General features: G+C 44.4%; 2 protein-coding genes across 4 annotated transcripts in view; one reads left to right on the top strand and one right to left on the bottom strand.

Moving 5' to 3' along the window:
• Positions 1-898, top strand: part of NCAPD3 (non-SMC condensin II complex subunit D3) — a 49,625-nt gene extending 48,727 nt beyond the window's left edge. For both annotated transcript variants that reach the window (XM_038380930.2, XM_038380931.2), the window contains exon 35: positions 80-898. In XM_038380930.2, coding sequence (XP_038236858.1) covers positions 80-191 — 112 coding nt within the window. In that variant the 3' untranslated portion in view covers positions 192-898. The remainder of the gene's footprint in view (positions 1-79) is intronic.
• Positions 899-2,169: 1,271 nt separating this feature from the next.
• Positions 2,170-15,054, bottom strand: part of JAM3 (junctional adhesion molecule 3) — a 41,645-nt gene continuing 28,760 nt past the window's right edge. Inside the window, exons 1-9 of one of the 2 annotated variants that reach the window (XM_043501062.1) lie at positions 14,348-14,494; positions 11,872-11,937; positions 10,446-10,559; positions 9,603-9,755; positions 9,181-9,383; positions 8,316-8,415; positions 7,260-7,389; positions 5,772-5,826; positions 2,170-4,957 (exon numbers count right to left, since the gene is read on the bottom strand). In XM_043501062.1, the coding sequence (XP_043356997.1) occupies positions 4,922-4,957; positions 5,772-5,826; positions 7,260-7,389; positions 8,316-8,415; positions 9,181-9,383; positions 9,603-9,755; positions 10,446-10,559; positions 11,872-11,937; positions 14,348-14,468 (978 nt within the window). In that variant the 5' untranslated portion in view covers positions 14,469-14,494 and the 3' untranslated portion in view covers positions 2,170-4,921. Of the gene's footprint in view, positions 4,958-5,771; positions 5,827-7,259; positions 7,390-8,315; positions 8,416-9,180; positions 9,384-9,602; positions 9,756-10,445; positions 10,560-11,871; positions 11,938-14,347; positions 14,495-15,054 lie in introns of those variants that run through there. The other variant, XM_038380943.2, reaches the window with a different exon arrangement.

The raw sequence follows: 15,054 nt of genomic DNA, 5'->3' as shown, positions 1-15,054 counted from the left end.
GCTATAGATAATACTGGTGTAGTTTTTTTTTGTTTTTTTTTTTTTAAATAAACCAACAGTCATTGTTTTCTTTCTGTAGAGGGCTCCTGCCTCGTCAGTGGAAGGTAGACTCTCCATCCAGCAGAAAAAGCAGCTCAACTGCAAGTCTAAGGAGATCCCTTCGGAAAGCTCCCCTGAAACCAGTCAACTGACACTTCCCCATCCACACAGTGTGTAGTTCCAAAAAGCTCTTGTATAGAACTTTCATCACGTTGACCATGAACTACTCCTCTTCCCTTTACAGCTATAATTATGGATCATTGTGTGTACAAGTGTCCCTCTTTATCTCCCTCCGTTTTATTTGTTTATATTCACACACACATACAAAAGTTTGCTTTGATTTATAAACTGGAGCAGTTAATGACATGCTTTGCAGTAGGACAACTGGTAGTGCCAGGAAGCTGCAGTATCTAGTGATGGCTGACTATTCACTGCACAGGACTTATGGCTTGTCCATTTTGATGCGTAAGTCTGTCTTGGCCATAAGCTCTAGCCCATTGTAAGTGCAGCCATTAGGAATGCTGGCTTGGTTGAACCTGGTATGTTTGTCACAGCTTGTTACCTTACATGACTGGAATGGCTGTTGGCTTAAATCATTCCCTTGGTGTCATGCTGTCCCCTGTTCATAATATTATTAGTTTCTATATTTTCTACAAATCTAGAATAGCTTGACACTGTCATACCTTGAAATCTGATATAATTGCAAGTGATTAAGGATTTATGTGTAGTGAAAGGTCCATTCTATGTATATATAGCCTTCCTTTTCTTTCCTAAATGGAATATTTCCACTCTTGGACAAAGTTCTTATTTCCAGCTGTTACAATTTTATGAAAAATAAATGTTTAGAGAACAAATTCCACCCACTTCTCAGCTTTTCTTGCTTTGATAAAACCAAATTTTCTTCTGTAAATCTCTAGCCTTACTGCATTCACCTTATTTCTTGCCCACTGCTTTTCTCTCTCCCATGCCTACATTGAAGCTCTACTGTTCTGACAGTCACCCCAACAGCCGCTGTGCTCATCCATATAAATACTTGAATTCCTGTGGGATCCCCCACCCATTAGAGCAGCTGCTTGCAGCGTCCCAATCCTTATGATCACCCATTCTCGGGGCTGGTGTATATGACAGCCAAATAAAGCCTCTACCACCAGCCGGCTGGTGTGACTTACGCATGCATTCAATGCAGCTGTTGGAACAGCAGATTTTGAACATGATCTTATTCATTTCACTGAAAGCAGGTTCTGAGTATTTTACTGAGGATGGTAAGTCATGTTGAATTTTAATGCTCAGTACAAAAACCCTACTTTGTTCTATGCAAAACACTAGTGTTAATGCTGGAACTGCAGTTAAAGTTGAAAGCCCAGCCTTCTGGGTGCCCAGGCATACATGACTGAGATCTTCCAATGCTCAGCTTCAAAATTACTGCACTACCCTTGCATTACATAACTTGTTCTGTAGATCTCAAACTCTAAAACTTACGTGACAATGCATTTCGGTACAACCCTCCATAAGCATTTACTTCTGTGCTAATAAGGCAAGGGCTGCTCCAGCACAAAAGGAAATTGAACGACTGAAAAGGGAGAGGGGCAAAATTCAACTTCCATTTTAACCTTACTAATACAGTGGTCACTCCTAGGATTCTTCTTAAAGAACTTCAAGTGGAGTCAAATCTTAATCTCAGAATTAATGTAGCAAGATGTACAGGGTTAGTTCAAGTGGTTTTGAATGGAGGAATGGCTAACTATGACCACCTCCTTTTTCATTCCATCCTACTTACATCCCTCCACCCCAATTAACTAGGCATATTAAACAGTAAGACATCAGTGAATTGGTAATTATACTAAGTCTAGTTCAAATATAAAGCTCTTCAGAGGTTTTCTTGAATTGTCTTGTCCATGAACAGAAACAGGTATAGCCTATCAGCAAGGATCCATCTCTTCTCGAGAAGAAATAGGGGTTGAAGAACTGCCCACAATAAACCAATTTGATGTAAGTATTTACGTGTGTTTTGTAACACCAGTTTAGTTCTTTGCAAGTCACCAACTGAAGTAAACAATCTGTCAGAAAACCGAAGGAATCTTTCACCCATTACATTGAATTCAAAGCAAACACAGATCAGGAATAAATATAAATTTAAAAAAAAAACACAAGGATGCTTTAATACTTTGATATGTATGTAAAACATTCTTGGCAAAGTTAAATGTAATACATTAGTAAAAACCTATAGATTAAACTATTTACAGCAAGTTCTGTAAATCAAATCTGACGAATTAAGTCTTGGGGGTGGGGGAAAGAGGGCCCTTCATCCCGGTAGAGATGCCACTGTCACATTTTTAGATCTGAAAAATAAATCTCTATTCTTCACCATGCAAAGAGTCTGCAAGCTGAGAAATCCTGCCTTCGGCAGAAGGTCAAGTGTCAGACAGTGCTCCCCATAGTGCCAGAAGCTAGCTTTACTCTGTAAGCTTTTTCCTCTCTCCCCATCTTAATGTTCTATAAGCAGCTTAGAAAAGGAGTAGTGGATAAAACTGGAGGGTAAAGGAGTGTCTTAAAGTATGCTATTGTCATGCTGACTACCTGTACACTGGTTGCATGTTGTCCTGAATACCTAGTTGTGGGTGAAGAGCACATCTTAAAGGTAACCATAAATCAATTGCAAGGTGTCAGTACCCTCAGGAGAGCACACCCCATCTTTACCTCCATCTATGATAGGAAAACGAGAAAGTGGTGGGACTGTTTAAATAAATGCAGCAATGGCATGTCCAACAAGGCCCCAAAATCACTTAATAGGTGGTGAAAAGTCCAAGGCAGATTAATACAGAACACAAAAAAAATAACACTGACAGTCCAAATTGTCAAGTATTCAAAATACTGTATGCATCAAAAGTTAAGACAACTTAATTTATATTTGAAATACAAGAACACTAAATTATGCTACATTAAAAACCATTCTTCAACCACAGCACAGAACTGCTCTAGTGTTGCATTTAAGTATTCCATATTTAACATTTGCCCAATGCCGTAAGTGTACATTTTCTGAAGAACAAGGAATTCTAACTGATCCCTTAAAGCCAAGAAAGTGGTAGCATCTACCAGCTGAAGAAAAGTTGCAGCTAACATCTTGAAAGCACTTTTGTGTCAAGCTCTTTTCTTTCACAGAACTGTTTTCCCCACTTGCTATGCAATCTCAACATTCTAAAGAGACGGTGTAGCTGCCACAGAGTTAGAATGAATTTAGAGAACGTGCAGAGAGATTTATCATCTTCAGCAACCATTAGTCACTCTGTCACCTGGTCAGAACTTAATTCAAAAACCTTCACAGGCTATTTCTTGCAAATAAGCATTGGTCTTTTGCAAGAAAATAGTAATCTGAGATAAAAAATTGAATAGCTCTTGCCTTAAACTAACAAAAAGGATCCCTGAGTGACTGTTCTGTGTCCTATAAGACCTCTCTTGGGAAGGAAAATGTTGACGCTAGCTTGGGAGAAAGAGGCTGCTTCTTTGTCCGCAGTTTGTAAAGTTGCTTGTGCTGCACTCTGCAATAATACTGATAGACTCTGACAGTGCTATGCTGTAGCAGTATTTGAGCTCCTGGCTGCAGTTTAAAAAGGACTTGTTTTTTTAAAAAAATAGCTACATTAAAATAACACTGTTGGCATAACAACATATTTACATTTTAAATAGAAATGTTACCTTTGCTGAAGTAATCAAAATACATCTTTGCAAAAATTTAGAATGCAGAATTCTACAAAATCAATGGGGTCTGCAGAAAAGCTTGAATTCATCTCAGTACCATTGTGGGAATCAGCCCCCAGGAGTGGTTTTGGCTTTAAATTTCATAAAAGGGATATCTTAATGCTAAGGTTCTCTGCCTCCGGTTTTAGAATCTTAAAAATGTTGAAATAGCAACAGAACAAGCAAGCCTGCTTTGTGCAAATTAGAGTTAAAAACTGCCTGCATACAGTGAGTATTTTATGTAAAACTGAACAAAAGCAATCCTTTTGGATTGAAGCTGTACATGTGGAAAAAACAGAATTCACCACTGCTGGAAGAAGGGCTGCAAAATTTAAACCAGTTGCTTGTACTGTATCTCCACTCACCACTGTGGGTTTGACTCAGATTCTGGCTCTGCACCTGCAGAACCAAATCCTGACGGGGGTTCCTAAAATCCACAAAAATGAAACATTTGAGGCCAATGTTACATGCTCAACAGGGGCCAGCTAATGAGATCAGTAGCCTGCATGGCTCATGCTCAGGTCGGGCTCTGCAGGATTGACGTGATAGCCGTTCTGTCAACTCAGCCTAGCAGACCTTTAAAAATAAAATGATACAAAGAAGGGCAAACCCTCACTTGCAAAGTTGGCAAGAGCCCAGTACAGTTACAACTGTAAAGGTTGCCAGCCAGGCTCAGGCATTCTGTAGCTAAGCACAAGGTTCTCCCCTTTTGTGGATAAATCTTATTTAGAATCTATTGCCTCATCAGCACCTTTTGTCTATCAGGTCAAGATGCCCATTTACCTAAAGCTTCTCCCCTGTTTGGCTTGGACATTCTGGCTGTGTATCTGCACCACAGGGAGAAGGCAGTTCCATGAGCATCTGCAGCTCAGAAGGCTATGGCTGTGGAAGGGAATGCTCAGTCTTGGAAAGGGTAACAGCTCCTCCTTAGTACGAGGAGAGATGTAAGTGGTCCAAGTGATATCTCTGGGGGAGGAAAAACACTGGTTTGGAGTGAGCGGTGTTAACTTTGGCAAAAGAAAGTCAAGTTTGTGTGTTTCTAAACTCTTCCAAGTGCACTTTGTTCATCTTTTTGCTCTTGTGTTGAGTTCCTGGAGGAGGTATTTCCATACTTGGTCTGGCTGCTTTGCAATATCCTTTTGGCATTTCAGATAACAAATGACGATTTGTGTCTGAAGTCACCCTGCAATGAAAGAGTGATGTGGGTAGCCACATTCCCCAATGGTGTCCAGGCATGTTTTCTTGCCCGCTCTCCCCAACCCAAATATACCCTTGCAAAACAGGTGCTATTTGTGTAATCTTCCCCCCCCCCCAAAGTCCTGCCTGGGCCCCACTATCTCATTCCATCCCATAGAAGCTGGTAAAGGACAAGCGTCCACCAGTAATACCTAGCTCTTAAAATCTCATAGATGATCCCCATCCAATGATTCCCCCACTGCCTCTTCACGGTCTCTCTGTGGATAAGAAGTTTAGGAGACGCCTCTCCCTGATTGGTGAGCAGTTCAAATCCTGAGATGTAAATACGCTAGTCTCGTACATCATCAGTATAGACTGTCTACTTAATCCAGGAAAGCCAATCCCAAGGGAGCAGCCAATCAGCTGCTTAAGGTAGAGCAGAGCTTTATTTGATACACTGGGCGTCAGTGCCCGAAGACAGGCAGTTGCCTAGTAAGGGTGTCCTCTTGGACAGACTTGACTAATAGAATATAAGTGATTAATAAAGCCATAACCCATTCTCAGGAGGGGGCCTCACTCTCTGGAGAGTGTAAAAGGATAAAGCCTTTCTCAAGGACCTGATTCAGCTGTTGTCCTTCCTCTTAGTCCTAGGTCCTCACTTCATGAGTTGTGTCCAACCCATGCTGGAAGAAATTCTGCTCTGGAGAGTCATGGGCCCTAGGTAGAGTGTGATTCCTGAGCTTGGCGGCCCTTCACCAGCCTCTTCAGAGACCTAAAAGGAAAGATGTAATGTGCTCATTGTTTTCCTTCCCTTAGCTTACCTCGTCGTCTGTCTGGATATAGTTAACACCATCTGGTTTTGCTGGAGTCTTGTAGCTATGAAATAAGAGGAAACAGATCAGATTCCTGTGATAATGGGACTTCAGGTGGCAAAGCAGAACTGTTTATTATTATTTTATGTTTATTTTATTTTATTATATTAATTATGTAGTAATATTTGGGGAGGCCGACAACCAAAGGTATTTTTTGTCAAAATGAGAGCTGAACTGAGAGCAGCTAGCTCTGCTTTTAAGCCAGGCCTGGACCTTTCCCCCACTCAAAGCAGCTAGGCTTTCCCTATCAACTACAAACCCCTACAGGAGCCCTTCTTCCGGGCGGGGAAGGTCCCAAATGTATCCACCCACGCTACGCTTCTGACCGCAGTAACTGTGAAAAGAGTTAAATAGTTTTCCAGCCTCCCTCCCTCCTTCTGGTCACTGTAACATCTTTCTTTGCCACTGTAGCATCATTTCCTTTGATAATTATTATGCAGTTAATTTTAAACCCTTCATTGCCTGCTCGCAGGTTTACTGATAATCCTTTATGATTGCACAGGGTTATAAGAAAGCTCCACTTGTTTTGTCCAGCAGAGGAATCTAAACATTCATATTTAAAGTCCTGCTTCCCCAGCATGCATCCACTTAGAATCACATTTAAATGAAGGGGTTGGGGCCTCCAGCAGATGGGGAGGAGGGTCTTGCTGAAATGTGATACTGAACTAGGCCAATCCAGCTTCCATCCGAGGTTACACAATCTCCGAAAGAAGCTCAATATTTAACTAAAATGTCATTCTGTTTCTGATCTTGGAAGCTATTTATAGTCTGACCCTTTGGCTCCCATAATGCTACAGTCTTAAATGCGCCGCACTATTCAGGAACACAAGTCCTCATTGATGGGATCAACTCAGAAATGGCCGTTTTAATCCAAAATGTAAGTGCTGGGATGTACCCATTAAGATGTGCTTTCCTGCCTGGGACTGCTCTCCCTCACACATTTTCTGAATATGTCCTGATGCTTGTACTGATTACACAATGAGCTGTGCTCAGTAAATCCCTGACTTCTAAATGCCAGCAGCATGTGACCACAGGAAGCATCTGCCAAGCTACTGCATAAATACAACTGTGGGATGGTTAGGAATTAGCAGGGCTAAGCCCCTGTCTCTGTGCAAAGCACCAGAATGTTAGAGCAAGGCTTCTTCTTCTAGCCATTCTTGTCACAGGAGACCCCTGTGTTGCAAATATGAGTGGAGACTTGCCAAGGTTAGCCCGTGAGCACACGAACTTCTTTGTGCAAACTGGCATTCAATGTGCCCCTGTGGAGCTGGGTGGAATTGGGCAGGTCTAGAGAGTTAATTGGGGAAATAGGAAGTAATATTTAAAAGTCAGGCAGTGACCCATGCTCTAGCCAGTAGGTGCCATGCCCTGTTATGAGAGCTGCATGCCAGAAAAGGCAGAGGACTATAGGAAAGAAGGTTGCAAACCTAGCCTTACCTTTTCCCAGTCTGTTTGGTGTTCACAAAGTAACCCCTTCTATAGGCACAACAGATACCAAGCGTTATCAGCACCAGAACCACCACGACCACTAGGACTCCACCAACAATCCCACCAATATTAAGATCATCTGGAGAGGAGAGAAGGCATCTGTCACTAATCCCCACAGGTATCCCAGCCTTCCACCTACACACACAAAGACTAGCTGGCACGAAACCTTCACCTGAGATTCCACCCACCCAGTGGCATGATCCCTAGGTATGTACCTACTCGAGCAACGCACCCTGCAGCTGCACTTCTATTTTTAGCACGCTAGCTCAGCCAGAGCTAATATGGGTATGTCTCCTCAAGCTGGAAATGACACCTTCCAACTCCCACATCAACATATCCAAAGACTCTTCATCTCAGTTTCACTCCACCCTGACCCCTCTTCTGCCCTCACCTGTCCCTCTCACCCCTGTTCTCTTCCCTCTTCTTTCCATTTGTCCCGTCCTAACTAAACCCACCCCCTCAATAAAACCATGGCACTAACATGCCTTTTGCTGCCATCACTTGTTATCTCTCTTCCCCAAGCATCGTGTCTGATGTGTCTATTTACACAGCATGCTCTTCAGAGCAGGGACTGCCTGCCATTCTGGGTCTGGGCAGTGCCTAGCACCAGGTGGGTCTTAGGCACTACTGTAAGAAACAGAATTAATTATAATTAATATAATCAAATATATATATCAGCTAAGTAACCTCATGAATCATGAAGCTAATTGACCCAATGAGTTCTCCCGTTTTCATTTAGCGATTCTTTCTTCCTTTCCCACATTTTGTCATTGTGTTTTTCTATGTTGTTATTTAGACTTTCACATGCCAGGAGCCAAGGCGCTCTCTCATCCGCCAGTACAGCACCATGCTACATCTGTGGGGCTCCAGAAATTATTAGGGATTTTGGAAGAGCCAAGAACATACTTGACGCTGCATGAGACACAAAGAAAAACCAGCCTCCAACACTGCAGAGCTTCTGATATATAAAACCACCACTTTCTAGAGGTAGGCAGAGCCACTCACAGATTTCCATCTCCTGCTCCTCACACTTGGCGGAGCCGGCATCGTTCGTCGCTATGCAGTAGTAACGGCCAGTGTCACCCTTGTGCACGGCAGCGAAGACCTGTTTCGGAGGAAGCAGAACGTGTCAGACACAGGAGTTGGAATCACAACCTTTCCACAAACAGCAAACAAACAAGTTAGACACTACATCCAGAGGTCTAGGCCTTACGGACCTGCAGGAGGATGAAATAAATATACACAGGCATTTCTTTGTTTGCCTTTTGATCACACCAAAGACTTGCAGGGAGTAGAACGTGTCCCCACACCCGCAGTCTGGAGGTATTCTCATTGCACGGACTCCAGAGAGGCCCAGAAATTAACTAGAGATTCACTGCTTTTAGATCATAGTGTGGGAGCTCACTGCAAAAGACTTCCCTCAGTGAAACAGGCTGCAAACTGGACCCGGGACATTTCCCCCCAGGGGAAGACAGCAATCAAGAGAGAGACCTTTCAGGGCCAGAAAGGTTGCTTCTCTTCCTTTTCTAAAGCACTGAGTTTTTATGGTGATACGTTGATTAGAAACTGAAAGAGAGAAGTGTTTTTTTGCGGGGGGGCTATGCCATTCCTCCCACCTCACAACAGCTTGCTCTGCCCACTCTCTTCCAAAGGCAAAGACTACAACATGGGGGTCATCTCTTCTGGTCCCATGGAGTAGTTCTTCCCCCACATCCTCCTGTTGGACTCTGCAGGCCCTCAGGGGGCTAGAACCCCAACCTGTCCCAATTGTTCCCTCCTCTTCAGTCCACTCATAATCTGAGTGTAGGCAAAGAGCAACGCTAACAGAGCCCAGCAACAGCATTCTCAGTCATTTCCATAAGAGCGTTACCAAAGTGCCTGTTCCAGGGTTCAAGACGAAGGAGGAATTATGGAATTTGGGGTTAGATTTGGAGTCTGTCGGTAAGGGTTCACTGTTGTGGTACCAGCTGTACGTGGACTCTGGGTAGCCTTCGTTCTCATGGCAGTGAAGGGTCGCTGTTTTGCCCACCGGAACAGCTTTAGGGACTCTGCATCTGGGAGTGACTGGCTTCACTGGGAGAAGACATAAAACATGTGAATCGCCTGGCCCAGCACCCTGCTGCACTCCAACTACTCCAGTGCCCCCTTGGAGCACAGAACAGCGATTCAGCTGGACCCTAGCCCAGAATAACTATGGCTGCTTCCCCCTCCAGAGGTGATGGCCACCACAGAAATCAGATTGTCTTGGGAAACCAACAAGGCACACTGTGGGGCCCCGAGCTGAAGCAATACCTTGCACTGTAAGCTGGATGTTTATTTCATCTACTATGTTCGCATCATCGGGCGCTGCCACTTCACAGCGGTAGGTGGCAGTATCCATGCGGGTGGTGTTTTTGATCACCAGTGATGTCCGGCTGAGAATTTCTGCACGAGTTACGAAGTCTCCTGGAGAAGGGAGGAGAGAGAAGGAACTCATGAAGAACAGGAGAGACTGTATTTCCAGCTGTGTCCTCCACCAATCCATGTTAAAGGCTACAGCTCTATAGTTCTGAAGGAGGGGAAGAATCTGACTTGGAAAGTGTAGCACCTGCTGCAAATCATAAAGCCAGAAAATGAATTTCCAATCCCAAGCACTCTCCAAAATCCCAGGGCTGGCAGTGCTGGAGTAGGCAGCCTGCTCCATCTTAACCCCCTCCAAATAAGTGGGAAGTGGCACTGCAGTGACTACCCCAGTGAGCAGTTCTTATCTGGAATGATGGTAGATCTTCAAAGTTTCATATGGAACAGTCAGAGACTGCATGCAAGGACCATGGGTCCAGGATTACGGGGCCTGCACCAGTTGCATCTTCACTTCGCCCAATAAATGGTCCCACATAAAGGATGCAAAGTTTCCTTTATGTTCTCACTACAGCTCTTTGTGACACCTCATTGATGACCATTCAGTTGAGGTCTGACAGCAGGGAAAGAGGATCCAGGCCTCACTCAGTTCTGAACCTTGGCTGACCAGCATAGGTTTTGGAAGTAATTAGTAGGAGAACCAAAATTCCTGCATTTCACAGACACATTTGTTCCCTGCCTTTATTGTTTCTGTGGTTATAAAGAGGAGAGGGGCAAAAGGGCAACAGATCTTCATACCTTGCATTTTATTTTCAAAAAATACATAGGAGGTTTCACCGCCTCTGATTTTCTTCCACTCGATCCTGGGATTGGATGTTGTGGTGGATTTAATGATGCAGGACAGCTCCACACCTAGCAGCAGAAATAAAACAAATACAGATTAACAGGGAGCAGCTGTGTTTTCGCTCTGCTCCGAGCTGCCTTGCACACTGCTATACTGGGAGATGTCACCCATAAAGCAAAGGCCCCGTCTTTCATCTGCCTCACAAACATGAATGCCACTGGGTTCCAGGAACCTTTTGGGAAGATGGACCTCGGCCAGTGAAAATAATAGCAATGCAGATAGCGACCTCTGAGAGAAAGGAACAGTCAGCATGACGGTGTCTGATTTATAGCAAACAATCCCTCATGGTGCAGGCAGCCGGCATTGGCTTCATTGCTAACAAGCATGCAAGATGGAGCAAAAGTCATTATTGTCTCCCAGAGCAATGACTGAATTATAGCTGTCATGCTGGCATTTATGAGAGAGTGCTTCAATCTCATTCACCATCTCCCACCTCAGTGAATTCAGTAGCCCGGTCCCCTCTGCAGGAGGCATTTTCATCTCCATCTTACAGAAGAGCAACCTGACGCTCAGAGAGGGGGCAACTCCCCAGTGTTACACTGGGGGTCTGCACCAGGGCCAGAAAGAAGATTTACATCTCCCAAATCCCAGTCCTCTGCCTCACTCACAACACAACTCTCTCCTTCATGCTTAAGTCCAGTGCTTCGGTCCTGCCGGTGTGCTCCTAGACACTGTCCCAGCACTCTTTAGGTAACCAGAACAATCTCTTACGGCATTATCAGTACTTGTGTTCTGGCACATCTCAAATGCAGCACTCACCTGCTGGTTAGGCCCCACTTCAGTTAATAACTTAGGTCCATCTAGTTACGGTGCTCAGGGGTGTGAAAAATTCACACCCCCGAGAGACTTAATTAAGCCAATTTAGGCCCCAATGCAGACACCGCTAGATTGCCGGAAGAATTCTTCCAACAACCTAGCTGCTGCCTGTCCAGGGGGTGGATTTACTACAGGGATGGAAAAACCCCTTCTGCGGCTGTAGCAAGTGTCAGCGCTACAGCACTGTCACTGTAGCGCTTGTAGTGTAAACTTATCCTTTGGCACATGCTTAAGTGTCAATGAGTTCAATGAGATTTCAGTAAAAAATTTTAAGCATGTGCTTAAGTGCTAATAGCACTTCAGCAGAGCCCTTCAGTTTAACTATTTTGCTAAACAAGGAGAGATGTAAGAACACATGTAAGCACTTTGCTGAAACTCAAGGCCTTAGTTCTGCCTTGCCCTACACAGCATAAATCCTGAGACGTGCCAAGTCTTCCCGATTGATACAAATCTACAGCTACAAGGAAGTGTCATGATCACATTACAGAGACAACAAGCACTTACGCTGGAATTCCTGCACCACGGGCTTTGTGTTGCTAGATGTCAGCTCCACGGCTAAGATTCGATAGCCTATAAAAACAAACAAAAGGGAATAAGAACAGCCTAGCTCATCAATCCTACAGTTACAAACTTACTCCCTGGTGAGAAATCCTCCAAGCCAGCTTCAATAAGGACCAGCTTCCCTATAACAAAAGCTCTCCCTGGCCTCAAATGCTGGGCTAGCCAGCCATTAGCCTCGTGTTTATTTAGAAATCAATCTCAGTGCAAATACCAAAGGTTAAAAGTAACAATTAAAGAGGCATTGACAAAACTGGCACAATACCAGCAAAAGACTCTTCCTCCAGCCATGTGCTCCTGTTTATAGGGTGGACAAACACTCACTCAAAAAATGGCCAAAAGTGGCTTGCAAATTAAGGACTCTCGCATTCAAATTAATTTGACAGATGAGATAAAGGGAAGGAAACTCGCATCTCAAGAATTTAATTCACTTTCTAAACTCTGGAATTTGTTAGCTCTGTCCATAGTCGATACACAGATTATATACTTATTTGTATACTTTGGGGATCCCTCAGATTAAGAGGTGCGATAGAAATGTACAATGTGTGGTTAATACGCCATAGAAGGCTGTTTCAAGAGAAAGCTGGAAAAAAAGGGAAAGGGCAGCTTTAGGGCTCAAACTGGGCACAGTTAGGGGATTGGAATTAAGCAGGTTAGGTGAATTCCTGGCGTGACTGAGGTCAATGACAAATTTCCTAATCGCTTCAGTTTGGCCAGGATTTCACAGTTTTGAGTGGAATGTTCAAAAGTTCTCAGCAGCAGCTTGATTCTGCTCTCATCATCAAAAGCCACTTTTTCCACTGTCTTCTAGGGGAGCAGGGATACGCCAATGCAGAGTGCTCTAGAAAATACCACCCACCATGCGCAGCAAGCCCTCCGTCCGCCATTGGCTGTTTTCATTCTCAATTGGCCCTGTTTTCCCCTTCTTGCTGCTGCTATTCCAGCCTCTTGAATGTTTCTAATTAGTGCTGCAAGCTTTACCTCTTTACAGCGTTCTCCTGCTTGAGACCCAGCCTTTTATAGCTTTCCAAGCATAATAACTCCTTTCATTCAGGCAGGGCTCAAAGGGTTGCACAAATCATGTACACGCACCAGCATGCAACTCTCCAAAGAGCTCTTCTGGGGCAGAGGGAGGCATCCAGCTAGCATCAGCACTGCCCATCAGGAAAACTGGACCACCTGAGCAAACCTTCTCTCTCACATGAAGAAATTTTTACAGCTGAGTATTCTAGTACCGGCAGGGTCCATCACCTCCCATTTAAACATACCCTCCCACAGAGTATATTCCATAGTTCTGTCTCTCAGTGATGGGATAGGGCACACAAAAATAGTCTACAGCAATAGTGCACCAGGGCCCAGCATGGAGACTCATTATTAAAGACCTGATCCAAAGCCCACTGAAGTCAATAGAAAGATGACCCCCATCCCCATGGACCTCAGTGGGCTTTGAATTAGGCCCAAAGTCAGGAAGATGAAAACTAAAGCATCAGTGACCTGATATGGACAGAAATCAGGACCCTACTTTATCCAGGATGAAACAGACAAGACAAACCAGGAAAGGGACTTGAAATGAGACATGGAGAGGAGGAAAAGGGCCTACATCATTAAGACAAACCTCTGGAAATTCCCAGGTGCTTGGTATTTCGGGTGGAAACATTTCAGATCAACAACCAGTGATGAAAGGAAGTTAAAATTCCTACAGTTGGGTGAATCAGGAGGATAAAATGAAGAAACTTTGCCCTTTGCTGCAGGACTGGGGGGGTTTTAAAAACCACCTAAGAGAGATAAGACCAACTGAAAGTTGATGGGCCTGATGCTCCTTCATCCTTTAGCCAGTTTTGGAATTCTCCCCGCTAATTATTACTCGTTAAGTGTTGACAGTTTGCTCAATGCCATGTTGGGCATAGTTCCTGCCCCAAGCAGCTTTCTCAAAAAAGACCAAGATGCTCTGGGAGGCTGGTGAAGTTTAAAGAGCGTGACTCCAGGAGAATCATTGCACAGATGAGGGCCACAAGACATTGCAAACTAGCAAAGGCCCCAGCCAAACTACTGTCTTACAAAGGCAAATTACTCCTTGCCTCTGCACTCCTCTCCCTCTCAGCATTTGGAGACATGTGTAGAGCACTTTGGAGAAGCCTAATATTGACTCAAGAAGGTGACAATTCTGATCCTGTAAGGTGGTCAGTCAGGGTTGGAATGAATCACAGTGCAGTATGGTGGGCACTTAGCCCTCTGGGGCCTAGATTTGAGTCTGAAAATACTTCTCCTTTGGGAGCACAGAAGAATGCCACCTTCCTTGCTAGATCTCGGCAGGTGGAAGAGGATGCTCCAGTCTTAGTTTAGTATCAGCGGAAGGCAAGGGAGTAGTTATGTAAAGCCCAGGTGCAGGCCAGCACTGAGAGAGAGTGAAGCATATTTATACCAGTTCTGCGATTTCCAGGCTTAGCTCTGCTGAATGGTAACCAGGCCACACAGAAGCTGTAACATGTTCCTTTCCCTTTGCTCTCACGTTGATCCTTCTTGTTCCATCTAAGATCCCACATGGCGAATCTGGTTTTGATCCTTACTTTCCTCCCTGGGGAGCATAAGCAGATCCCAGTAATCCCAACAAAAGCCCAGAGCATTAAAGTAACCAGCCATATGAAGACAAGCAACAAGCTCAGGAAAATCCCTCTGAAGTCCCCTGACACACTTTTAAGCAGGCTCCCTGCTGACAGTGGGCCCATTTTGTTTTGGAATTGAGGTTTCCCACCCGCAGGCTGCAAAGCACACATTCCCTCAACTCTATCCCCCACTGCCCATGAGCTTGGATGTACATGCCCTTTCCTCGTGGTCACCACTTTGCTGATGCTTCTGCTGCAGAAAGGCATTTGCCTTTCAAAAACCCACACTGACTAATGACTCATGTTCTCCTACAAGAGAAAAGTCTTTTCTGGACAGCACTAATTAGCCAAAACGCCCAAGGAACAGAACACGCTGATGAGGATGCAACTGGTGAAGATACTTTTTCCACTCGTGAGCCTACAGCAAGGCAACCTTTCGGAAGTGGTGTGCCGAGTCTTTATTTATTCACTCTAATTTAAGGCTTCGCATGCCAGTAATACATTTTAACATTTTTAGAAGGTCTCT

This window comes from Dermochelys coriacea, chromosome 22, assembly GCF_009764565.3.
Source record: "Dermochelys coriacea isolate rDerCor1 chromosome 22, rDerCor1.pri.v4, whole genome shotgun sequence".
Lineage (NCBI taxonomy): Eukaryota > Metazoa > Chordata > Testudines > Dermochelyidae > Dermochelys > Dermochelys coriacea.
Note: the sequence above shows the minus strand (reverse complement) of the source record. Positions and strands in the feature narration are given on the sequence as shown.